The sequence below is a fragment of the Dendropsophus ebraccatus genome, chromosome 5 (genome assembly GCF_027789765.1).
Source record: "Dendropsophus ebraccatus isolate aDenEbr1 chromosome 5, aDenEbr1.pat, whole genome shotgun sequence".
Taxonomy (NCBI): domain Eukaryota; kingdom Metazoa; phylum Chordata; class Amphibia; order Anura; family Hylidae; genus Dendropsophus; species Dendropsophus ebraccatus.
In genome coordinates, this window is record NC_091458.1 from 88,525,293 (window position 1) to 88,552,194 (window position 26,902).

The 26,902-nt window shown below is 42.2% G+C and overlaps 1 protein-coding gene across 1 annotated transcript in view; it reads right to left on the bottom strand.

Annotated features, from left to right (window-relative positions):
* Positions 1-26,902, bottom strand: part of ABCC4 (ATP binding cassette subfamily C member 4 (PEL blood group)) — a 226,765-nt gene that overhangs the window by 89,970 nt on the left and 109,893 nt on the right. The window contains exons 20-21 of the mRNA XM_069970675.1: positions 22,744-22,823; positions 4,887-5,037 (exon numbers count right to left, since the gene is read on the bottom strand). Coding sequence (XP_069826776.1) covers positions 4,887-5,037; positions 22,744-22,823 — 231 coding nt within the window. The remainder of the gene's footprint in view (positions 1-4,886; positions 5,038-22,743; positions 22,824-26,902) is intronic.

The following is a 26,902-nucleotide window of genomic DNA, read 5'->3' on the forward strand; positions in this document are numbered from 1 at the left end:
ACATGCTGCAAAACTGCAACTCCCATAATAAACTGTCAGCAGGGCACGATGAAGTTTGAACTTCTGCAACCTGGAGAAGTCACCTGATATCACCTGCAGTCCTATGTAACACCACAGATAACAGTGATATCCCTCTGAGTACAGATAATGTAGTAGTCATCTGCAGTCCTATGTAACACCACATAACACAGTGGTATCTCTGAGTACAGATAATGTAGTAGATTTAACCTGCAGTCCTATGTAACAGCACAGATAACACAATGATATCTCTGAGTACAGATCATGTAGTAGATGTCACCTGCAGTCCTATGTAACACCACAGATAACACAGTGATATCCCTCTGAGTACAGATAATGTAGTAGTCACCTGCAGTCCTATGTAACAGCACAGATAACACAGTGATATCTCTGAGTACAGATAATGTAGATGTCACCTGCAGTCCTATGTAACACCACAGATAACACAGTGATATCTCTGAGTACAGATAATGCAGTAGCTGTCACCTCGGGGCGCCCCTACTAAATGATGTTCTACAAAATAAGAAAAGTGTCATACAGTGACTCACAGGTGACGTCTTTTTTGATCTGAGGCGTCACTTTCCCTTTTCCTCTCCATCCGTCCCAGTCCTCCATGATGATTTCTTCCAGATACGTTTAATCTTTTTAGAACCTGCGAGACAAACAATTTAGGCTCCGCACATTTCTAGCAACTTCCTTCCCTTTTTCCCTCCTGTAGGCTCCCAAAGTAACTGCGCTGTGTGGGATGCCCCCTGTATATAGGATCCCCTGCTGTGCCCCCTGTATGTAGGATCCCCTGCTGTGCCCCCTGTATGTAGGATTCCCTGCTGTGCCCCCATGAGCTAATAATGCCCCCAGAGGTGCCCCCATGAGCTAATAATGCCCCCAGAGGTGCCCCCATGAACTAATAATGCCCCCAGAGGTGCCCCCATGAACTAATAATGCCCCCAGAGGTGCCCCCATATACTAATAATGCCCCCATGAACTAATAATGCCCCCAGAGGTGCCCCCATGAACTAATAATGCCCCCAGAGGTGCCCCCATATACTAATAATGCCCACAGATGTGCCCCCATGAACTAATAATGCCCCCTGCTCTGCCCCTAAAAAAACAAACATCATACTCACCTAATCCGCTGTGTGGCTGCAGGCAGCAGCTCTTCCTCCTCTTCGGGCTCCATCTTGCGAGCCGCAGGGACGGGACTTCCGTCAGGCGTGATGACGTCACATGATCACGCCTGCCGGAGAGGTCACGTCCCGGCCTCCCATAGGCTGCTGGTATGAAGTGCCGGCAGCCTATGGGAGGGAATACAGGAGGAGGACGCTGACAGGTCCTGCTCCTGTATTCTGATCGCTTTAATGTTCCGCCCGCTCACTGTGCAGGCGGAACATCAAAGCGATGCTCAGAGACAAGTGGCAAGGGGGGCCGTGCGGGCCCCCCTAGCGTAGGGGCCCGGTCGCCATGGCGACCGCTGCGACCCCTTTAGCTACGCCACTGAGTGCAGTACAGCCACAAGACTGAATAGTTTGGCCACAAGGACCACCCCAATGCAAAGTTGAGCTGAGTTGGCATACAGTGCAGGAGTTAAAAAAAGTAGATTTGCAGGGCATAGTGGGCAGGAACACAGGAAATAGCTACAGTTATGCTCAAAAGTTTACATACCACCGCAAAATTGTTGTTTTCTTGACCCTTTTTTCTGAGAATATGAATGAGAACACATACTTTTTTTCAACTAATGGTTAGCGGTTGGGTGAAGCCACTTATTGTCAAACTACTGAGTTTTCTCTTTTTTAAATTATAATGACAAACAAGAACATCCAAATGACCCTGATCAAAGTTTACATACCCAAGTTCTTAATACTGGGTATTGCCCCCTCTAACATCAATGACAGCTTGAAGTCATTTGTGGTAGTTGTGGATGAGGCTCTTTATTTTCTCAGATGGTAAAGCTGCCGAACATCCCGAACAATTTTCCTGGCAGTTGTGGTTGAAATTTTTGTTGGCCTACCCAACTGTGGTTTGGTTTTTACAGAGCCCCTGATTTTCCGTTTGTCTAGTTTGAACACTGACTGGCATTATCAATTCGATATACATCAGAACAAAGTGAAGGTTCTGGAGTGGCCATCTCAGTCTCTTGACTTCAATATCGTTAAGCCACTCTTGGGAGATCTCAAGCACACAGTTCATGCAAGACAGTCCAGGAATTTAAAGATGATGTACCACCCGGTACATCCTCTTTAACCTGAACCCATGGATCGATCAGCGCCGGTGCCGCGGTCCGTTTTTCGGACCGCCGTCCGGTTCCCGTGCACGACATCGTTCGATCCAGTGGTACCGGCCGGTGCTGAAGCACTGGAGGTCGGCCGGGCCGCCCCCAGTGGGCAGGGATTCCCTCCCCTGTATCACGCGGCTCCATTCATTCTAAGCGAGCAGCGTCATACAGGGGAGGGAATTCCCTCCCACTGGGGGCAGCCCGGCCGACCTCCAGTGCACGGGAACCGGGCGGCAGTCCAAAAAAGGGACCGCGGCACCGGCTTCCCCGTGTCGGCGCCAATCGATCCGTGGGTTCAGGTTAAAGAGGATGTACCGGGTGGTACATCCTCTTTAAAGGAACTGGAGGTTTTGTCAAGAATGGGCACCTTTATCAACTGAGAAAACAGCCTCATCCACAACTACCACAAAAGACGTGAAGCTGTCATTGAGGTTGGAGAGGGCAATACACGGTATTAAGAACTAAGGTATGTAAACTTTGGGTCATTTGTTGGTTTTTGGTTGTCAATATGATTTAAAAAGAGAAAACACAGTAGTTTGACAATAAATGGCTTCACCCAACCACTAACCATGAGTAGAAAAGTTTTTGTGTTATCATTCAAAATCTTTGAAAAAAAGAACAAGAAAGCAAAAATTGTTCTGGGGTATGTAAACTTCTGAGCAAAGCTGTATATATTTGGGCAATGTCTGCTAAGCTGTGCATATGCATGAACAGGTCACTTGCTGCTTACAGCAATTACATTTTTTACTAATTCATTAATTACATTTAGTCCATTAAAGTGATTGACCTTGATAAGAGGAACATGGCTGCTTTCTTCCAAACACAACACCACTGTTATCCTCAGTTTGTGTGTGGTATTACAGCCCAGTTCTGCTGAAGTGAACGGAGCTGTGCTGCAATACCACATATAACCTAAGGACAGGTGTGGCACTGTTTTCTGGAGAAAGCAGCTTTGTTTTCTAATCCTAGATAATCCCTTTAAGGGTTAAAAGATACAAACCCATGCAAGTGTACTGTGCTAATCTCACAGACTGAGCACTATATAACCAAACTAACACAGCTTTGTTAGTTTAATAGTGTAGTACTCTGGCCATTCGGGAGCATTATCTAACAAATAAAACAAGTTTAGGATGGGAGAACAGCCTTTAAAAAGGTGGTCATACAGGCAGAAAGGTCTTATTGACCAAAGACATTGGTGATATATTGGTGATGATCGTGTCATCGGCTGATCGTTTATTTAGGCCCAAACCTAAAATCATCAGTCACCTACCGCACATCGCTTCGTGGAATAGCGATACGCGGTGGGCGACCAGCGATTTGAGAAGCAGCATACATTACCTAGCAGGGCTTCTCCTCCGCTCTGTCTTCCTCCCCGGGTCCCGCGGCGCAGCATCAGCTTCGGTTGGGCCTGACTGAGCTGTCAGACTGCTCAGCCAATCACAGGCCAGGACCACCGCGGCCAGTGATTGGCTGAGCTGTCAGACTGCTCAGCCAATCACAGGCCGGGACCGCCACGGCCAGTGATTGGCTGAGTGGTCTGACAGCTCAGTCAGGCTGCTCCGGAGTTGATGCTGCGCCGCGGGACCCAGGGAGAAAGACGGAGCGTAGGAGAAGCCCTGCTAGGTAATGTATGCTGCAAGGGCTGCAAGGACATCGGTAACGATGTCCCTGCAGCCCTCGCTAAACGATAGGGGCCGGTAGAGGCCCAGTAAACAAGCTTACACTGTTGATTGGGTCCGTGGAATAGGGCCCTAACTAAAGTTATACAAATGCTTCATGTGTCAGAGGTCGTCCATGCAGCCAGGTTATGAGGATCTTGTAGGTAGGTAGCTCAGCCCAATTTTACGCCATTCCTCATCCATTGAGATCTAAGAACATACACAGGTTCTTATATCCAGAGCAACATCAGCAAAGAAACAAGGACAAAACGGGTGAATAAAATTATCCAGTAAATAAAGGCAAAGAGAAAAAGTAAAGAGGGATGTGGTGGCATTTATCAGCAGCACGAATGACATCCTGATTTCATAAGTGCCTTTGGGCCTCCTCTATGTATACACCACCCATAAGACCCACCTGCTTCTGCAATATCCTACTAGAAGCTGGGTTTACCATAGAACATCACAATATCTCTTTAATTCAACCTGGTTACTATGTTTGTTATTGCATAAAGAAGGGGCCATTATGCAGTCAAGGTCAAAGCATGAATGAAAAATGCAACCACAAGAAGTGTGCTCTTCTAAAGCATTGTAGTCTGTTTTTCTCCCACTGAGGTGATTCAGCTCACAGAACACCATGTACAAATTTCGTACTTCTGATATTGTCAGAAGCACTTATTTTATTACATTAAAGTAGTGTCTTATACCCTGTGGGGCTTCATTACGGAAGTAAAGCAGAGCATCTGAGGCTAGAAACATGCTGTGTTCTTACATTCACATATAAGGATGCCCCAACATATGTAAAATGCTGATACAGTAAATGGCCCTAATCATTTCATTTTCATCACTCACAACAGAGGCCAGCATGTGGAGATAATACACTTTTAATCAATGTTGATGGGTCTTAGCTGATTTGTTAAAATAATTCATACAATACTTACTTGTTGACTCAAGCCGCTTGATATCTCGGGATGTTTCTAGGAAATACCTCCTTAAGAAATAGAAAGTGATCACAAGAGGAAGCAATGGAATTAAAATCCATGGAATAACCGCAATAGCTACAGCAATTACCCCTATAATCTGGAGAAACACCTGAAAGACACAAAATGAAGACAACTGTATGATTACTTGTACTTTACTAATCCACACATGCTGGAATAAATCGCCACACAAGACTGGACCGCATCTAATACCACTTCTCCATATCCATGTCACACTTAAAGGGGTTATCCAGTGCTACAAAAACATGGCCACTTTCTTTCAGAAACAACACGACTCTTGTCTCCAGTTAAGGTGCAGTTTGCAATTACGTTCCATTTGCTTTAATGGAACGGAGCAGCAAAAACCCCGCCCAAGCTGGAGACAAAAGTGGGGCTGTCTCTGGAAGAAAGTGGCCATGTTTTTGTAGCGCTGGATAACCCCCTTTAAAAAGATCCTGTGAAGGAAGCTTTGGCATGAAGTTTGTCTGATTGTGTAATATATAATTGCTTCTTTATTTCTGCACCATTGCTAATTTATGGGACAGGATTGAAGCGGCAGGAAAATGCCGGAAACTGAGAATGGAAAAAAATGCTTTTTACTGTTTATGATTTTGCCAATGATTGCTACTGCCACTAATGGTCCTAGTGGTCACATGACTGATCAATGATTTGGCTGATGTAAACCCTATGGGTAATACACGATTTCTTCTATAAAAGAAGAAAAGTATATTTAAAAAAAATCTAAATGTATCCTGTGGATAGTTCATCAGTTTATTTTGCCCAGAAAACCCCTTTAAAGTTTGTAATACTGCTGGTGTCTGTTTATAACAGTGTATTTCTGCATAGTAACAAACATATTGTTCAAGGCTCTTGCCACCATTATTGTCACAGACAGTTATTGAACATGTATGGCTGCCTTAAAGGGAATCTGTCCGGGTCCGTACTAGGTACAGAGCTGCACACACACCGGCAGATAGGCGATAGGGAGAGAAAACAAACAATGCCTTTGTCTTTGCTGATGGCCGTTTGCAGAGTAATTAACAGCAGAAGTGATGCTGTGCCATAGGGTTTATTTACACGTTTTTGTGAAACACAGAAGCACAGGCGGGTAAGCAATGATAGAGAACAACTCACCACTCGTCATCATGTATCGAAATTATGCTGGGAGTGGGGAAGATGTTTAAATCTTTGCAATACTGTAATTACACAGCCACACGGCTCCTGCGTTGTCTAGAATGTCCCACACTACACTGCGTCTGCCGGGAAGCCTACCCTGGCCGCAAAAGGTGACTCTTGAAACTACTTAAAAAATAGGGATAATTTTTGGAGGGCTTTGGTAAAAAGTCACATATTTAAAAATAAGTAGATAAACAGTGTTTGTTTTTATTTAAACCAGCTGTCTCTTTCCTGATGGTATATTAGTGCTAATAATCCTAAAAAGAGGTTACATACAGAAGTAGGGCACCTCAGTAGGTTACAGACAGAAGTAGGCCATTTTTGGCATTTCCAAATTTAAAATGGCATCCAAATATGGAAACATTAAAATATGGAAATATGTCAGTCACTAAAACCTTATTTACATGTTCCACACAAGGTCCGTATACATGGACGGCGTGCAACTGTTCAGTACTGTCAAGATTTAAAATGATTTTGAGCTCCTTGTTTCATAATAATACATGATGCCTGGAGGTCCATGAATCTGGCCCATAGCACATCTTCCATACACAGACCATATATTCACAGAATGTGTGAATAAGGCCTAAGTATGATCTCACGCTGGACTGCATAGTGAGGCAGGGAATGCATAGTGATTTAATTTCATAAATTACAGATTTTACTAAATGTATTTTCCCATAACATACTGCTGGCAGATAAGGTTAAATGTTTAAGGTATCTATGACCATAGTTGTTGTTTTTGTACTGCTACTGTTGACTCTCAGTGAATTTTTCCTCACCATGCACATGCATTTATATAATATTCCTAATATTAAAGTGACTCTGTACCCACAATCTGCCCCCCCCCCCCCACACACACACACACACCCCTCCATCCCTCCTCCCCACCCTCTTCATTATTAGGTATTTCTTTAGGACAATAACTGCATCACCTGCCGAACGGACCGCAGGACAGATCTTGGATTAAAAGCAGCTATCCAAAGGTACAAGTGGTTTGGGGGGTCAGATTGTGGGTACAGAGTCGCTTTAAGCTCTAACAAACCTTCCAAGTATACTGTATAATTTATAACATGATTTCTCCAATAATTTGAGCCTAGGGCTGCCAACTGTTCACTGACATGCAACATGTGAACCGTATTGTCAACAGTATGTCCTTTCTACTTATGCTAATGACAAGGTTTGAGGCCTAAAGGACTTCATTCATTTAAACCTATCAATTTTTTAATTTGAGGAAGAACTAAACTATAGCATTAATCAATGGAAAGCCCAAGTGAACTAACACACTGTATGCTGAAATGATTGTGTTAAAATGATAGCCTTATTTAGTCCCCAAGTGCCTCGATTAGCCTCTTGTTAACGCTTAATGGAAGCATTGTCGCTCTCATGCTGAGAATGACAAATTAGGCCTTTGACTACAAGTATAGCAGACTCCAAAGAGTTCAACCTGATTAACTGCCCCTGCTCTTCTCTCCTTTGTAGTCTCAATTTTTGGGGAAAGCTGTCAGTAGCAGAAATGGCAGTAAATCTTGGCCCAATAATTTTCAGGTACATTACCAAAATATAAATGTATTTGTATGATAGATGAGTACAGACCCCCTCTTTTGTCAGTATTACATATGTAATGTTCTGCTTTGATTTAGCAATGCTTTTTTGTTCTTTTCAATCGACTATAGCATTGCATGCTGGTTTGACAAATCTCAAAGAAGTTGTTGCTTAATGAAAAGTCTGGAGTAACTCCCCCCAAAACCTCAAGTCAGGTTACGTAGGTTATGTGGAAAGAAAAAATCTCAAAGTACTCAGTGAAGTATACAGCAAATATATAAAAGGGAAAAACATCACAAAAAAGGGAAAAAATTACAAAGTTATTGTAACCGCAAAATTCTTTCTACACACTTTCCCTGACATTTCCACACAATAAAATGCAAGGGTCAGTGGTAGTGAAACAAGGCACGGCAGTTCCAGTCTTTTGCTTCCATGCAATTGAATGACCTCAGCTATTATTTCTGTCTTAAGCACTTTTTGTTCTCAATGTCCAGATGCAAGAGCTATTCTTTGAAATAAATAACTGTGGACAGCATCTCCACATTTCCCTTTTTCTCAGTGTTTTCAGTTCATAAAGCTGCAGTCAATGCATTTTGTGTGTGGTGGGGACAGAGAGGGAGGGGAAAAGCACATTCACTGGTGGTCTTCACCATACCCTTCATTGCTGGCTCAAGTAGTCCCAGGATTACGCCTTTGTTTGTCATGAAAGCATCTGAAAAGTCAGTTATTTAAAATTAGTCAAGCTGTTGATTTTAAAATAAAGGCTTTTTAGATCTGCTTTCTTTAATAAATCACTAGCTTCTTCTGAGGGCAGCTGCAGGACACCGCACATATTCTCCATGAACTTCCTCCCAAAGTATTTTTTTTTTCTTTCGTTTTCTGCCCCTATTAATCACAACCTGAACCAATGTTTGTAAAACGGTTGATCACAAAATATTTTTCAAAAACTATTCTAAATCACATATATGACTATTTTATGCTATAAAGTTTAATTTTGGCAGCTCAAGGTGAACAAAAGTTAAACACATTATAGACACCTTAGAGAATAAAGATCTTAGTTAGGTACCATTTGTCTTCTAGTACACTTTAGAAAAGTTGTTGTTGGGCCAGTAAATGACCCAAACTAGTTCTTATCATCCTGTAAAACAAAGGTTCTCGTGCTTTAGTATGTGAATGCCTGTCATGTCTTCATGGGGCATTTGCACTGCCCTATGTTTTTTTAAATTCTAATGTTTATTGAAATTTTTGCATACAAAAATAAAATCGGGTATAAACCAAAGCATCACAGAGAAGAAAAAGATATAACACAGCATGAGACATCAGAGTCATCAACAAACAAGACAGCTATACATATTACATAGCAAGAGGCAAGGTACCCTGACGGATGACATACCTAGAGGGCAGATGGGGGGGGGGGGGGAAACGAGGGAAAAGGAGGGACAATTTTTGCTTTTAATGTGCAACATGGTGCACCATATGATGACATCTTTGGAGGAACTTTGGTGTCATTTAAAGTAGTTATCCAGCACTTAAAAACAAATTTATGTTGCTGCCCATTTATAAAACATACTGTAGTAAACATCTTATGCTTGCCTATCCATGCTCCCTCCGTTGTCCTCCTGCAGTGTCTCTGGGTCCCCAGCTGACCACAGCCACCACTTCCGCAGACACACTTGTCTTGGCAGTGACAGTCCACTAACCACTGGTTGCAGCACTGTCCCAGTCACTGAGCAGGTTGTAACTGCCGAGACGGGCTCGTCTGCAGAAGTGGTAGTGGCTGTGGTCAACAGGGGACCCAGAGACACCAAAAAGAGGACACTTGGAGTGTGGAGAGGTAAGGATAAGATGTTTATGTTTTATATATGAGCAACAACATATAAAAAGTTTTGGATAACCTCTTTAATTCAGTTAGAGAGTTTTCAGCTTAGAAACACTGACCAGTGCAGCCATAGTAGCCAGATGTATGACTGGTATCTAAGGGCAAAAACACTATAAAGAGTTCATTCACATGTACAGGATCTGCAGCGGATTTGATTCTGCAGATTTGTTACTTTGCTCCATCATATAGCTCCACTGATATCTGCAGCATCAAATCCATGACATCACATCTGCAGCAGATTCCGAATGTGTGAATGGACCCTTAATGGACCTGTCAGTAGATTATTAAAGCGTAACTGTCATTTCAGGGCCATTTTTCTGAAAACATTAAATATCAACAGTTCAAGCGATTTTAAGAAACTCTGTAATAGGTTTTATGTACTAAAAGAGTTTCCTTCTGGACTGAAAAAGCAATTTCCCAGCCTCCCCCCTCACATCAGATAAAGCAGGATTTCTGTCTCCATTATGTGGCTATGGAGAGGGGAGGGGCTGTTAGGAGTGACTGAGCACGGAGCAGTCTTGCAAAGCACAACACCCTGCAATCTTCTCTCAGTAAGTTCATAGATAAGCACTGACCTTTCTGACCCCAGAATCCAGCGGTTTAGGTGCCCAGAGAGTCTACAAACAGCTGACCTTCATGTCACCTCTTCCTGCTCCCTCATCTCCCTCAGCCCCCCCCCCCCCCCCCTTCATAGGCTTACAATGGAGAGAGCAGAGCCCGTCTTCACTGGCTTCTCTGTAATGAAGACGTGTTTGCCTGATAATGCACAGATAAGAAGTCAGGGGGGGAGGCTGGGAGATTGCTTCTTGAGTACAGAAGGGGGCTTTTTTGGCTAATGAAACCTATTACAGAGTTTCTTAAAATCGCTTATACTACTGATTTAAGAGCTATAACTCTATCTGATATGCTTTGTGTTATGCATTATGTCCTGAATATATATCAGAAAAAGAGGGTCATTCATGTAGCTTAGTTCTGTTCAGAAAACAAATTGCTCTTAAAATCCTGTATAGAACAACCAATCTACAATAGTGTATATAACTATAGGCACTATGTCAGGACAGGCTGCTTTTTTAACAGTAAGATCAATGCCTGGTCGTAGCAGTGGAAGCAACTGTTCTCACAGGATACAGTTTCATGCTGAATACTTCATATGATCTTGCCAGTGGAGAAGTACACTATTGTTTGATGCATGCAAAGCAAATGCAACATAACATGGGACCTAATGACTGACGCTGTAAATGTTTCCATTGTGGTACATATAACAGACTTGGATCGGTTTTGACAGCAGAATGCACAAAATTTTCTCCCTACCATGACATGCGTAACTTTAATGCTTTTACTATTTACATATCCCAAAAGTTAAATACATTTAGGGTAGCTTCACACGCACCGTAGCGGATTCGACTAAATGAATGAACACAGCATCAAATCTGCACTGTGAAATCTGCTGGGGATTCATTTAGTCAAATCTGCTGCAGATCCTGAGCAGAAAATCTGCGGATACGGTACGTGTGAAGCTACCCTTAAAGCATATTTATAAGCAGTATAAGGCTATGTATTTTTGCACAGTATTTTGGTCAGTATTTTTGAACAAAAACTAGGAGGGGATTGAAAACACAGAAAGGCTATGTTCACGCACTGCTAAAATTGAGTGGATAGCCGACATTTAATGGCAAATTATTGTTATTTTAAAACAGCCGCCGTTGTTTTGTAACATTGGATATTATTTCATATTAAATGACGGACAACCACTCAATTTTAACAGTGCGTGAACTTAGCCTTTCTGTGTTTTCAATCCCCTCCTGGTTTTGGTTGAAAAATACTGACCAAAATACTGAGAAAAAATACTGTGTGGAAACATAACCTAAAAGTATGTTAAGAAAGTAAAATAGTACAAAAATGCAGCCGTAGTTTTGAGGCACAATAAGCCTAAAAAATGTTGATATTAAAAACTAAACAAGACTATACAAGTAAGACGTATTTTAGTGACAAGAGGATTATGGGGGGGGGGGGGGGGTAAAAGAAATAAAAGACAAGTCAAAACCACTCAAGTACAGAACTCAATGACTGCAAATATGGGAAGAATATTGTTTGGACATTCAGTTCCTAAAAGAGCTATACGAAAAGGAGACTTTCTACGGATACAGAAACCTTATAAATTATGTCAGAGCCTAAGGGTACTATTGCACGGGCCCATGGGAGCCCAAAAATAGAAGTAAACGAGCGATCAGCTGATCGATGTGCTTATTACACGGAACGATATTCGGCCGGATTGGGCCAATCCGGCCGATTATCGTTCTGTGTAATAGTACCCTAAAACATGTTTGCGTTTTCAGCTTTTTGGATTCTTTTATTACATACCTTATTATATTATTATTATATTGCACAATCTAAACCAACTGAACACCCGAAAAACATTAGTCTGACAATGCACAAACTAATGGGATGAAATAATTATTAATGTAATTTGGAAATATACAGGCTAAATGTGTCTGCCATATGTACACAGGGTATAATGCTTCACCAAGCCAATCCAAGCTAAGCTCTGGATTTGTCTGTATTTTTAAAAAGTGGCAAAAACAGTGAAGGTTCCAAAAGCTGAAAGTGACCCTATGTGTACCCCCACCAAAAAGCACTTCTTAAATGCAAATCCTTTAAAAAAATGCTCCAGTACAAAGAATGAGATGAACCAGTTACTGCATTGTTTATCAAGTCTCACTTGATTCCTCCTGACAACCATTTAAACAATGAATGTTGGGAAATATCCCTCAAAGAATCAGCAACAATGGCAAGGATCAGAGCTTTTATATTTACTTAATACTCTTTAAAAGGGAGAAACTATTTCTTCCTGAAGGGATTAGAGGTCGTCTTATAAAAGACACCTGCAAACAAAACAAGTGTCAAAAGATCTTTATCATAATTGATATTGCTCTTGTTCAAATGCAGATCCACAATGATACACTGATTCAGCAAGCAACCTGACTCATAAAAATACAAGGTAAGCAATGCTTGTTAATGTGGCTGCGGTTTTAAGTGGTATACATATACATACAGTAAACCTGAAAAGAAGAAAAATGTCAAAAGTTACATTTACTCATTTTATTTTCATAGATTGTGGCAGCGTGTATCATTTGCGCAATAATGTTTGCGCTCTAAGTAAAAAAATTATTATTTTGAGCACAGACCTTGGTAAATATTGTGCAATTTTGCTCTTTCTATTGGATAAAAAATGGATAACGAACTACACCAGGGTCTGACTGGAGTAATGCTGTGCAAGCCAGGAAGGTACAGGTTTCCTTTTAAATCACCCCCTCCCCGAGCACAGACATAAAACCCTACATGCACAACCCAGCACTACAAAAATATGGCCACTGTCTTCCAGAGACAGCATGACAGCAGATTGTGTTTGCATGTCTACCAGAGCGTTGGGTAGAGGGCGGCCTCTTGTGGCTGGAGGTATAATACTGCCTCTGGCCAGAAGGGTGATTACCAGTGCAGGGAACCAATGGAATTTGGTCCCACACAGCGACATGTTTAACTGTATGTGCTCCTGATTACCTGGGTGGTGACACCGGCCCAGGCTTGGTAGTAATGCATTTAGATTATGACCAGTTGCTGGGTGCGCATCCCGCTTTGTCCAGAATTTGTTTGATGGGACATCAGTGTCGGAATTCCAAAAATAGGAAAGGATCCCTAATTACTTATTTTCCTAAATGAGTCTTTGCCTAATAGAAACATATGGGCCTGAAAATCTGGATTTTCCAGGTAGATTCTCCTGATGTGTGCATGGGGACTTAGGAATAGATGTATGATTATGCAAAATCTACTTCCTTTTTAGAAAACAAACAACTTATCAGATGCTCAGCCGCGATTGGCACGCGGGACGATCGAAGAGCTTCGGCCGTCCGTCCGAAGATGACGTCGTGGCACAGAAGATCGGGGACGGGGGTCAGCACGTGACAGGTATGTATAATGCACCACACTTCCGGGTACACGTGCGGGGGTGGGGGGACACAGGGAAGGGGGCGATTCACAGACATAACATAAATTACAAAGTTGTATAACTTTGTAACGTGTGTTATTCTGTGAATAAATTCTTAGCACCGCACTACCCCTTTAAGTCTGCCTGAGGCAGTAACAATCAGCAGAAAGGCCAGGAATGCCGCGGAAGGTAAGTATTACACTTTGGCAGCCACAGCAACTGATCGGCATGCAACTTCTATGCTGCGGGGGTGCCGATCGGAGCCCTGACAGGTCCGGCACCTCTCAGGTTACACTATGTATGCTGCAATAAATACTGATTGTGGCACGCACAGGGTTAAATTCCTGGGATCAGACTTACATACAGCTGACACCCACTGCATATAGAGCACGCTCAGCTCCTGAGCACGCACTATATGCAATCACCATGGTAAAAAGGCATATCGGCAGTGGTTAAGAGGTTAGGGAACCCAAGTGTTTCCTAAGAGTTGTATGTGTTTACCAACCTTATAAGGACTACTACATACTATGGTACACTCAGCCGTATAATGACCTATGCTATGTGTTAAAGGAAAAGTCCAGCAATTAAAAAATATATATATTTATCAGCTGGCAGGGGCAGAGGAGAACATAATAAACAGTCATTGCTTACCTTTCCCCGTGCCGCTATGTGTTGCCTGACAGGCTCTGCGACTCCCATTTACCGCTACCGATGATGTCACAACTCGAAGGGAAATGCCTGACCGGGCTAATGGATGCCTGCTCAGCCAGTCAGTAACTGCAGCGATGTCCTGCCACAGTCACTGACGGGCCAAGCAGGCAGTCCATCAATCGGGTTGTGATGTTGTCTCTGAAGGAGATCCTGGACAGGCAATCCAGTGCTGGACAGGCACAGGATGTTCCCCCTTGTGCCCTGCCATTTGAATTTTTTTTTATTACACCGCTGCACTTCTGGTTTAATATACATACTGTAAATATATATCACTATTGCAAGAGGTTTCTGTTTCCACACTTATTTTTTATATATGAGGTCAAAAAGCAGCCCATGTATCTTTTATGTCTTAATTTTAACTGAAGTAAAGATGAGTGAGAAGCGTGAGAAGACAATGTCATCAGAACTGTGATATGTGATTTATAGGCTTTATTAAATTGCTAGTGTAATAAATGAATGTCCTCCCCACCTATTTAGTTCTTAAACCATAACACCTTTGAAACCTATCACTCCTTAGAAGGCGTAATTAGCAATGGATTTACTGCACGCACACAGGGCCCAACCCCATGTACACTAGCTCTAACCCTTTCGTTGCCACAGTAATTTGACAGCAAAGCTCTGTCATGACTACAGGCCAGGTGAAAGGAGTTAACAGCAGTCATGATCAAGGGCTGCATTTACAAGCTTACAGTGCACTGGTATTTACATTCTAATTGTTAAAAATCTAGTTGCACAGGTTAATAATACATATGTTGTATGCAGAAAAGTTGGAACTGGAGCAGTAGCCAACAGCATTATATTGTAATACCTTTGATCTCTTACAATCTTCCTGGCACATAAATCTTTTGTGTCTTTGGAGATTATTATCTTGAGTTACAGTTTTTTCTTTTATTCCTATTAAGACATCATTATTTTTACCTTATTACGGCTAATCTGTTCTTTCTTTACAAATAACCACTCCTGGTTTTGTTCAATAGGTGCAGTAAACACTGGCTTTGCAAAGCCAACACACATTTAGAATTTGCTTAATCTTTGTTATCATTCCGTGAGAGCGGATTGTTTCTACAAGGTACTGACATTTCATAATGCATTTCTTTGCTTGCCAGACCGCTGCAAGGCAATCCAACAGAAAGCAAAGTGATAGAGAGGGAGAAGTAACTATTACAATGTACACCAAGAGGTATTAGCGAGCCAGGATATGACCACTCCTATCCCAGTCACATTTCAACTTTTTCTCCTTGTTCCATTTTATACCCACCTATCAGAATGCCAAGCTATTTATTATAGTACTTGAAAAAGGGAATAGCCAGATATCCCTCCTGGGAAGAAAAACTGTTGCTAAGGAGTTCCTCCAAGTGGAGAAGATCACCAAACCACCCTGAAATCTAGCCCCTTAAGTCCCCATACTGAATTTACTCTTAAAGCGACTCTGTACCCACAATCTGACTCACCCAAACCACTTGTACCTTCGGATAGCTGTTTTTAATCCAAGATATGTTCTGGGGTCCGTTCAGCAGGTGATGCAGTTATTATACTAAAAACAACTTTTAACCTTGCAGCCCTGTGTCAAATTGGCGTGGCCTAGAGTGTCTATGTCCTAGGCTTGCACTGCCCCTTCGTCCCTCCTCCCCGCCCTCTTTATCATTAGGAATGCCCTCAGGCAGCATTTCTCCTAATCACCACTTGTCTGAACACTGCACATGTGTTGGATTATTAAGGCACCTGTGCAGTTTTCAGACAGGTGAGGAGTAGGAGAAATGCTGCCTGGGGGCATTCTTAATGGTGAAGAGGGCGGAGAGGAGGGATGGAGGGGTGGTACAAGCCTAGGGCATAGACACTCTAGACCACGCCAATTTGACACAGGGCTGCAAGTTTAAAAGTTGTTTTAGTACAATAACTGCATCACCTGCCGTACGGACCCCAGGACAGATCTTGGATTAAAAACAGCTATTCAAAAGGTACAAGTGGTTTAAGGGAGCAGAGTACAGAGTTGCTTTAAAGGGCCACTAGTAAATTTGCTCTTAAGAGGGCTGGTACTGAATTCACTCCTGAGGGTAGGGTTAAAGGGGTTATCTGGGTCACAAAAATAATATTCTAAACAAACCCCCTTCCCAATACCACCCTATGTCTAATATACATGTATAACCTATATTGCACCCTTTCCCTGTTTTTTTTATCATATTTATCTGCTCTGGACATCTAAAATCATTTTCTCTTTGTCCACTAATGCTGAGCTCCCTCTTCCCCCCTCCCTTTGTAGACACAGGATATGTGATATCACTTGGTAACCATCATCATCCTCTCTATGCACCTATTTGCTAAGGGGGCGAATATGCAAATGACCAGTCAGCAAGATGCATGATGTGTAATGAACTTTTCTAGCCGCTGCCATTTTGGATATCAGCTTCTCACAGCTCATTCATTCTCTATAATACATTACAGCACTGATCATGTGCTGTAATGTATTCTAGAGGTACCTGTAAAGTGAAAGTGAGCACAAACATAGACAAATAAAATAAATTAATTAATTAATTAACTAACAAATGAAATATAATATAAATATATTTGGTATCGGCGCTTCCATAATGACCCCATCTATTAACGCTTTACATTAAATATCCCGCCTGATTAACGCCGCAAAAAAAAAAAAAAAAAAAAACTAAATCAAAATTACAGTTTTTGTTAACCCCTTAGGGACCAAGCCTGTTTGGGCCTTAATGACCAGGCTCATTTTTCAAAATCTGACCTGTCTCACTTTATGCGCTTATAGCTCAGTGATGCTTTAACGTATGCTAGCGATTCTGAGATAGTTCTTTGCTTCTAAAAAAAAAAGGCACATGAAAAAAATTAGTTAGTAAGTCACATTATCAATATGTCCTCTTTATTCTGGCTTTTCGTAAACATATTTCACTTTTTTAGGGTGTTACGGGGCTTAGAAATGTATCAGCAAATTTTCAATTTTCATGAAATTTCCAAAACTGATTTTTTTTAGGGACCAGTTCTTTTTTTTAAGTTGATTTAGGAGGCTTGTATACTGGAAACCCCCATAAGTGACCCCATTTTGGAAACCAGACACCTTAAAGAATTAATCTAGGGGTATAATGAGCATTTTAACCCTACAGGGGCTGAAGGAAAGTATTCACAATTGGGCCGGAAAAAAATGGAAAATAGAAATTTTCCAATAATATATTTGTTAAGATTAAAGTATCTCATTTTCATAATAAACATGAGAGAAAATGCACCCCAAATTTTGTAACGCAGGTTCTCCTGAGTACAATGGTACCCCATATGTGGGCGTAAACCACTGTATGGGCACACAGCGGGGCTCAGAAGGGAAGGAGCGCCTATTAGCATTTCCAGTTCAGATTTTGCTGAAGAAGTTTCTGAGCGCCAGGTGCGTTTGCAGAGCCCCTGTAGTGTCAGCAGAATAGAACCCCCCCCAAAAGTCACCCCATTTTGGAAAGTACACCCCTCAAAGAATACATCTTGGGGTGTGGTGACCATTTTGACCCCACAGGTATTAGAAGAAAGTATTCAAAAGAAGACAGTAAAAATGAAAAAATTTAATTTTTCCAATAATATGTTTGTTTAGTTTGAAATTTCTCAATTTCACGAGGAACAGGGGAGAAAACTCACCCCAATATATGTAACGCAGGTTCTCCTGAGTAGAATGGTACCCCATATGTGGGCATAAACCACTGTGTGGGCACACAGCGGGGCTCAGAAGGGAAGGAGCGCCAACTAGCATTTCCAGTTCAGATTTTGCTGAAGAAGTTTCTGAGCGCCAGGTGCGTTTGCAGTGCCCCTGTAGTGTCAGCAGAATAACCCCCCCTCCAAAAGTCACCCCATTTAGGAAAGTGCACCCCTTTAAAGATAACATCTTTTGGGTGTGGTGACCAAAAAAAAAACCGTAAAAATGAAAAACATTTAATTTTTCCAATAACATGTTTGTTTGGTTTGAAATTTCTCAATTTCACTAGGAACAGGGGAGAAAAAACACCCCAAAATTTGTAACGGAGGTTCTCCTGAGTACAATGGTACCCCATATGTGGGCATAAACCACTGTATGGGCACACAGCAGGGCTCAGAAGAGGAGGAGTGTCATTTTAGTTACAGGCAATATGTGGGTGTTTACTGGTTATCTGGGGTGGTAATGGACAATCTTGGGGTGTTTACTGGCTATCTGAGGTGGCAACAGGCAATCTAGTGGGGTTATGGGCAATCTGGTGTGGTTACGAGCAGTCTGTGCCAATCTGGGGTGGTTACGGTCAATCTGGGGTGGTCACGGGCAATCAGGGGTGGTTACGGGAAATCTGGGGGTGTTTACTGGCTGTATGGGGTGGTTATGGGGTGTTTACTGGCTATATAGGGTGATTATGGGCAATTTTGGGGTGTTTACTGGCTATCTAGGGGTGGTTACTGGCTATCTGGTGTGGTGATGGGCAATCTGGGGGTGTTCACTGGCTATCTCGGGTGGTGACGGGCAATCTGGTGGTGTTCACTGACTATCTGGGGTTGCAACGGACAATCTGGGGTGGTGACAAGAAATCTGGGGTGGTGAAGGGCAATCTGCGCTAGTTGCGAGCAATCTGGGGTGGTTGCGAGCAATATGGGGTGTTTACAGGCAATTGGGGGTAGTTACAGGCAGTCTGTGGCAATCTGGGGTGGATACAGGCAATCTGTGGTGGTTACGGGCTGTCTGGAATGGTTATGGGCTATGTGGGGGGGATACGGGCAATCTTGGGAGATTACGGGCAATCTGGGGAGATTACGGGCAATCTGGGGAGATTACGGGCAATCTGGGGTAGTGACGGGCAATCTGGGGTAGTGACGGGCAATCTGGGGTAGTGACGGGCAATCTGGGGTGGTGTCGGGCAATCTGGGGTGGATACGGGCAATCTGGGGTGGATACGGGCAATCTGGGGTGGATACGGGCAATCTGGGGTGGATACAAGTAATCCAGGGTGGTTACAGGTAATCCAGGGCACTTGACTTTGGTGACAGACGTAAAAAAGTGCCGGCACCATTTGGAACAAGCGATCAGTGGTATATAGTATATACCGCTAATCACTTGTACTGGGACCACACCGGGTGGTCACTGATCACTGCCCCATGCTCTCCGCCACCTTCGGTGGTGGAGAGAATGAAGCTTTGATCATTTTTAGGAATCCATCACTGTGAACAGAGTCTGTTCACAGAGATGGCGGCGGCCATCTTGGATCAGATGGCCGCCCTGGGAGGGGAGGGTCAGTGACCAGGTCACTAGGGTTAATTCTGGGCACAGGGGGGGGGAGATGTTCTCATCTCCTCTCACTGTGGATTCACGGTGAGAAGAGATGAAAGTGTTCAGCTGCGCTGGCAATGTCTGTTACCGCCGTTATACTGATACTGCCGGTGAGGGGACTTCCTGGGACTGACCCCACACTCTGCCCCAACCCCTCAGCTACCTCCGGTAGCTGAGAGGAGGGGGCTGCGGGCATTACCGGCGCCGCTGCACTATTCTGCACCATCGCCATAAAGAGCTGATGGCAGCAGAATAGAGCCCATTAGTGATCGCCGTAAAAATCTGTATCGGCGGTCACTAATAACATAATACATGTATTCTCTGGGTCACTACGGTTACGGCGATACCACATTTGTATAGGTTTTTTTTTAACTATTATTACTTTGGCGCAATAGAAACTATCTTCCTAACAAAAACCCACAAAAACTGTCGCCGCATTGCAAGATCCATAGCGTTCTCATCTTTTGCGCGACAGAGATGGTTTTGGGCTTATTTTTTGCAGGATCTGTAGTTTCTATTGATATCAAGTTTTATACGTATATGACTTTTTGATCTCTTTTATGACGTATTTTCTAAAGTGGATTGATAAAATACAGCTATTCTGGTACTGTTTTTTTTTTTTTTTTTTTTTTTTTTTTTTTACAGCGTGTGTCGTGCAATATAATTATTGATATAGTTTTATAGATTGGGTCGTTACGGACGTGGCGATACCAAATATGTATAGGTGTTTTTGATCACTTTTATGTCACGTTTTATTGGGTATAGGGAATGTAATGTATCTTTATTATTGGGGGGGGGGGCTGTGTTGTGTTTGGTGCACACTTTCTTTTTCACTTTTACACTAGTGTACATTACTGTACACTAGTGTAAAATACTTTGATCACTGATACAATACATTGCAGTACCTGATGTACTGCAATGTATTGTATCATGCCTCATGCTGACAGGCAATAGCCACAGCCACCCCTGTCAGCATCAGGCATCTCCATGGTGACCCCGGGGACCTTCATTAGGACCCCGGGATCACCATGGAGACATCGGGACCCCGGACGGCGCCGCAGGACATCGCAATCGCGTAAGTGACCCACGGCGCCGACCAAAACCCGTTAGATGCCGCTGTCATGGTTTGACAGCGGCATTTAACGGGTTAAACTGCCCGGAGCGGAGAATCCTCCGCTCCGGGCAGTTATAGGAGGGGGTCAGCGGTCACACTGACCGCTGATCACCCGTCCTGCAGCCGCCACCGGGAGGTAATTTATTCCGATGCGCCCGCCGTTAAAAGGCGTATGCATCGGAATAAAGCCCATTAGTGGCCGCCGTGAAAAGGCAGCATGGCGGTCACTAAGGGGTTAATCCCACCCCCTAAAAAATATAGATAATAGATCAAAACATCACATGTACTCAAAAGATGTACCACTAAAAACGTCAACCTATGGCGCAAATAAAAAGTCCTCACATATCTCCATTGATGAAAAAATTTAAATATTGTTGCTTACAATATGCAAGACACAGTTTTTATATTATAAATGCCATAAACTATAACAAAAGCTATATAAAATGGATATAACTGTAATCATACCGACCTGATGAATAATGATAACATGTCATATGTAACAAATAGTAAACAGTGTACAAAACAATGGTGAAAAACTGCAGCTAAATTGTGTTTTTTTATTTATACAACCTCAAAAAATTTTATAAAAAATTATTAGGGTAACACATGTCCCCTCGAATGGTACCGATGGAAACATCTACTTGTCTTACACAAATATTTTGGCACCACAAGGACTCTGTGACATGGTGTAATGGCTAAAAAAAAAAACCTGAAATAAAAAAAAGGCCCCCAAATTCCCCAGGTCTCTGTCATGTCTGCGGCCTGTTGTTGAGACAGGTGGCGCACTGTGGCCGCATATGGGGGATTTCTTGAAACACTGGAATAAGGGGAATAGTGAGTGGTATTTCTCAGTTAGTATTTGCTGTGTAAGAAGAAAAAATTTATTAAAATAGAACATCTGTCAAAAAAAAATTTGCTTGAATTTCAGCAAAACACCTAAAGGGTTAATAACCGTGAAATGTTACTTTGAATACTTTGAGGGTTGCAGTCTTTACAGTGGAGGAATTTATGGGGGGTAACTAACATACAGGCCCCACAAATCCACTTCAGAACTGAACTGGTCCCTAATAAAATCAGAGCTGAAAAATTTTCATGAAAATTTGAAAAATCGCTGCTAAAATTGCGAAGCCCTCTAACATCCTAACAAGTAAAATGACGTTCACCAAATGACGTCACCATAAAGTAGACATGTTTTAGATGTCATAATTAGTTCATGTGGCATGACTATCTTTCTTAGGAAAAGAGAGTTTTGAATATAAAGACTGAACCACTAATAATCTGCGCTGGGTGTATCTATATGTTTAGTTTTTGAATATAAAGAAATGTAAATTTTTCACATTTTTGCGCAAATGTGATTTTTACAAAAAACTTCTGAGTATCAACCAAAGTATACCACAAACATAAAGAGGAATATGTCACGAAAAAACAATCTCAGAATAACCGCGATAGTTAAAAGCACCGCAGAGTTATCACTACATAAAGAGAAACAGGTCAGATTTTAAAAAATAGGCCCCAGGCATTAAGGCCAGAAGAGGCTGAAGAGGCAAGGGGTTAAAAGGTAATGTATCGACTAGATTTTTTTTTATGATTACAGCCAGATACTGGAACATATTCTTGTTTTCTAATCTATTTCTGTTTTTAATGGCACTTAATGATATGCTTTACAGCAAGCCCCATGGACATGGAGCTGTCCTATTGACATCAATGGGAAGCATGAATGAACATCATCTATTGTTTATCTATAAACTGGTGTCAACTTCTGCTGTAATGCTGAAAACAAGGGCTTCATGGACATCATTAATAATGTCTGTGCAGCCCTTGCTATATGAATGTTGAGCCATGTAATAGGCTCAGTAAGCGAGCACCGATCTGGCAGATCGGTGTTAGCTTACACTGCTCATTAGGCAATGTAATACGACCTTAATGCACAGTAACTGTCTACACAGAGATCAGATTTGTTATCTCCATGTAAACAAAGATCTTCTCTGTATATTATATACTGCACCTCTGTGCAAACATTAACATACTGTAATTATGTGTGCATATTGGCCTTATAATTTTGGATATTGATTACCGTATTGTAGTATGTCTTTTCAGACAATAAATTAAAAGCAAATAAATTTAACTTACCTGCATAAAGTCTAAGAAAGTAAAAGGTAGCAAGTCATCTAGATGACCAATATCTTTGGAAAATCTGTTCAGAATCCTTCCTGAAAGAAAAAAAAAGTAGTTATATATATTTACATGGACAAGAGCTAAAATATAAGAGCTAAAACGCTAGTTTCCATTTTTAGTTGATGAAGGAATGAACACCACATTACATTAAGGACTGCACTGCTGCTGAGCTGAGAAGGAAGCCTTGATCTACCTCTCATGGACAGCCTAGCAGCCGTACAGATAGAGGGGGTTGCACTTGACACCGAACTGATGCTCCTGCTGAGATGACATGAAAGCCAAAGGGCACATTCATACATTCTGTGAATACTGTCTGTGCACATAAGGTAGGGACCAGATTCACAAACCTCTCGGCATCATGTATCATTGTTAGAGATGAGCGAAGCGTGTAACATTACAACTTGTATGAAACAGCCTGCTCGGCTTTTTAATGGCAATGTCTAGGCGCTCCATGGAGAAGGTGGTGACACGGAGCACCCAGACATTGGGATTCAAAAGGCGAGCAGGCTACTACTTACGAATGGTAACAAAGCACACTTTACGAATCATTATGATGCCAGGAAAGCTGCCCTTGTGGTGCTCCCCAGCATCATAAAGATGCTGGGAGGTTCATTAATCCAGTCCACTGCACATCTTCTGTGGACAGACCGTATTTACGGAACATGTGAATGCACCCTTAATCTATTTTTCATGAGTGCAGATCCTCAATAATACAGAGAAAGCCCTGGATTGTATTCATTCTCTCTTTACTTCTCCTGCACACAGCAGTAGCAAAGCCTTGCATTCACTGGCTGTGTGCCATCCTGCTCTGCTACTCGAGACAGATTTCCCCTAACAACAGGCAGTGGACAGCAGACTGCACAGAAGTAAAACATCTAGTGGCCAAAACTGTAAAGCTTTGTTTTCTCTGGGGTAAGGACTAGGGATGGTCCAAACCCTCCGAGGTTCGGGTTCGTATGAACCCGAACGCTCGGCATCAGATTCCCGCTGTCTGCCCGCTCCGTGGAGCGGGTGGATACAGCGGGAGGACCGTCTGGAAAACTGGATACAGCTTATGGCTATGGCTGTATCCCAGTTTTCCAGGCGGTCTTCCCGCTGGATCCGCCCGCTGCACAGAGCGGGCAGACAGCTGGAATCATTACCGAGAGTTCGGGGTCGTACGAACCCGAACCGAACTCAGTTCGGACCATCCCTAGTAAGGACTATATACATTTTTTAAGTTAAATGTCTACTAATTTTTAGGACCACAAAATCTATTGAATATATGGTATTTGTTTGAAATGACAGACTATTAATGCTACAATATTTTATTAGGTTCACCTGTTTTAAGTTATATAGTATTCTTCACTAGCATAAGTATCCCAATATAAGGCAATTTGTAGAATCTAAGACTTGAAATTATTGAATTGATGAGGTATTTTCTGAATATAGACATTCTGTCCAACACTAAGGGTAAGCTATATGACTAACCTGAATTAGAACTGCAAAATTATTCTTTTTTCAAGTACATGTCTCAGGTAAAAAAAAAAAAAAAAATAAGACTTTACCAGAATGAGATAAGTTTAATAAAAATCAAGTGGTGGGTCGTGATATTTCTTCAGGGTAGTGGAATTGCTAATTGAATGCCACAAACTTAAGGATGAAGCTTAAACCTTCAGAATGTAATTTACAGTTGTACCTATCAGAAATGTACTGGGATTAAAAAGGATACCCGCGGGGAGGAGAAGATTCGTTTTAAAAGAAAAACTGAGATGTGATTAGGCCTTTAGAGCATTTAAGCTATATTCAAATGAACATTAGTCGCTGAATAAAATTGCATTCCAGATATTCTTCATCTTGTGATAAGCAGAAGATCAAAAGCAATGTTAACAATTCCAACTCCCCTAGTGCAAAGACAAACAACTTGCATGGGTGAATTAAGCATTAAGCAAATGCCCAAACTTTCTGCCATGCCCTATTCATATTCATATTGTACAGTGCCAGCATTTCATTAGGTACAAAATGTACACGCAACAATCAATTTTCATATACTATAAAGCAACAAAACCTTGGACCAATATACCATATGGCCTGCACTATAATAAATTAACAATCTCTGGGGGAGTTTTAAAACACGGTGTAAAGTGAAACTGGCTCAGTTCCCCTTGCAACCAATCAGATTCCACCTTTCATTTTCCAAACAGTCTGTGAGGAATGAAAAGTGGAATCTGATTGGTTGCTAGGGGCAACTGAGCCAGTTTCACTTCACACCATGTTTGATAAATCTGCCCCCCTGTTTACATTTCAGTATTTAGCTATGTTCACACAACGTCAAAAAAAAGAGAAAAGACATGCTTTTTCTATTCAAAAAGACGTCTGTTACAATTTAACTGACTGCAATGCAGTGAAATCACTGGAATGACGGACATCCAATGCACACAGTGTATAAAATAATGGATGTTATCTGTGTGGCCGTCAAAATAATGATCATTTTTTCAGTCAATTGTTTTCGGACGTCTTTTACAAACAGCAGCCATTATTTTTTAGTTGTTTACACAGTTTTTCATTTTTTTTCACTGTCCTTTCTCCATTTTTATTATTAAATTCAATGGACTTTTCAATTAAAGACGCAACCAAAGGGCAATTAGTCCACCTGAAATAGAATAATGTACCAGCAGCTGTTATTGCATCGACGGGCAGCCAATCCTCAAAATAACGCACATCATTTTAGACTCAAAATGAAGAACGTCATTTTAAAAATTATAAACTGAACTATAGAAACAGACTATAAACAGAGATCAGGTCACAAAAGGAAAGCCTGAGATTTCTCCTCTTTTCAAATCCATTCCTGGCTTTGGCTTCAAATCTTTGGCAGATAATTTGTCAGATAATCTTTCTGTGTAAATGGACCCTAATAGTGATGCGTGGCCGATGGCAATTTAGGGCTATGTTCACACAACGTGAGAGACCGGCCGTTCTGTGACCCCGGCCGGGTCACGGAATGGCCAGTCTCTGCACGGATCATCCCGGCCGGTAATTAGGTATCAGCGCGGGCCCGCATCAGAGCTTCCCACTCGCTTCACTGTGTGAACTGACAGGTCTTTCTGCGGCCGGAATTCACTATATTCCGGACGCAGAAAACTAACATGTCAGTTTTTTCCGGCGCCGCACGGGATCCCAGCCGGAGCGCATATGATGTGTGTACGCTCCAGCCGGGATCCCATTGAAAATAAGGCTATGTTCCCCCCTCAAAACTACAGCCGTAGTTCTGCGGCGAGAACTACAGCCGTAGTTTTACGTAGTGTGAACATAGCCTAAAGATGTCCTGCTGCCTGATCCCTGTAGCCACAGCCACCGCTGACACTTCTGGCCTCGTCTTTTTGCTGACAGACCACCCTGCCAATCACTGGCTATTGGGCTGTCCCATCTCTGTCAGTGACTGGCTGAGTGGCCTATCACTGAACAAATGAGGTCAGAAGTGTTAGCGGTCACTACGGTGAGCAGGGAAAAGGCAGGAGGACACTGGGGGAGTATGGGCAAGTATAAACTTAATTATGACACCAGTGTATAGATAACAGAGAGACATAATAGCTGTTGCTCACCTCTTAAAATCCCCCTCCCATTAGAATGATCTCTTTAAAGGTCAGGTCAGTCAGAATTCCCAGAAGCCTTTCTCATTCATCTGAATGGGACAGGTCCTGTCTGTTGTGTCCTGTGGTCAAAGCCTCAGTGCTGGAATCCCTCACTTTTATTTTTTACTTTATTTTTCTTTTAAACATTTATGGCAAATCTTGTACATAGGTCTTGTTGTTCTATCCATTTGCGCCATTTTTTTTTCAACAAGGTTTTTCCTTTTATTTTATTTTAATCCCAACTCATTACTTTACCCAAGTGTAAATTGTAGCTGAAATTTACACCAGCCCCGAGCTGGGACAGATTTCCATGACTGTGTTCAGGCAACTTTGATGCACAGGGATTAATGTACCCAGATCCTCAGCGATCAGAACTTTTGACGTCTTTAGGATTCGTCAAAAACTCTTTTAAATGACAGCAATTTGTACCTCATTGTTATTGGCACCGCACCTTGCAAGCTATTCTGCAGTGCTGTAGAAAATGTTTCATTAATAAAAATCAA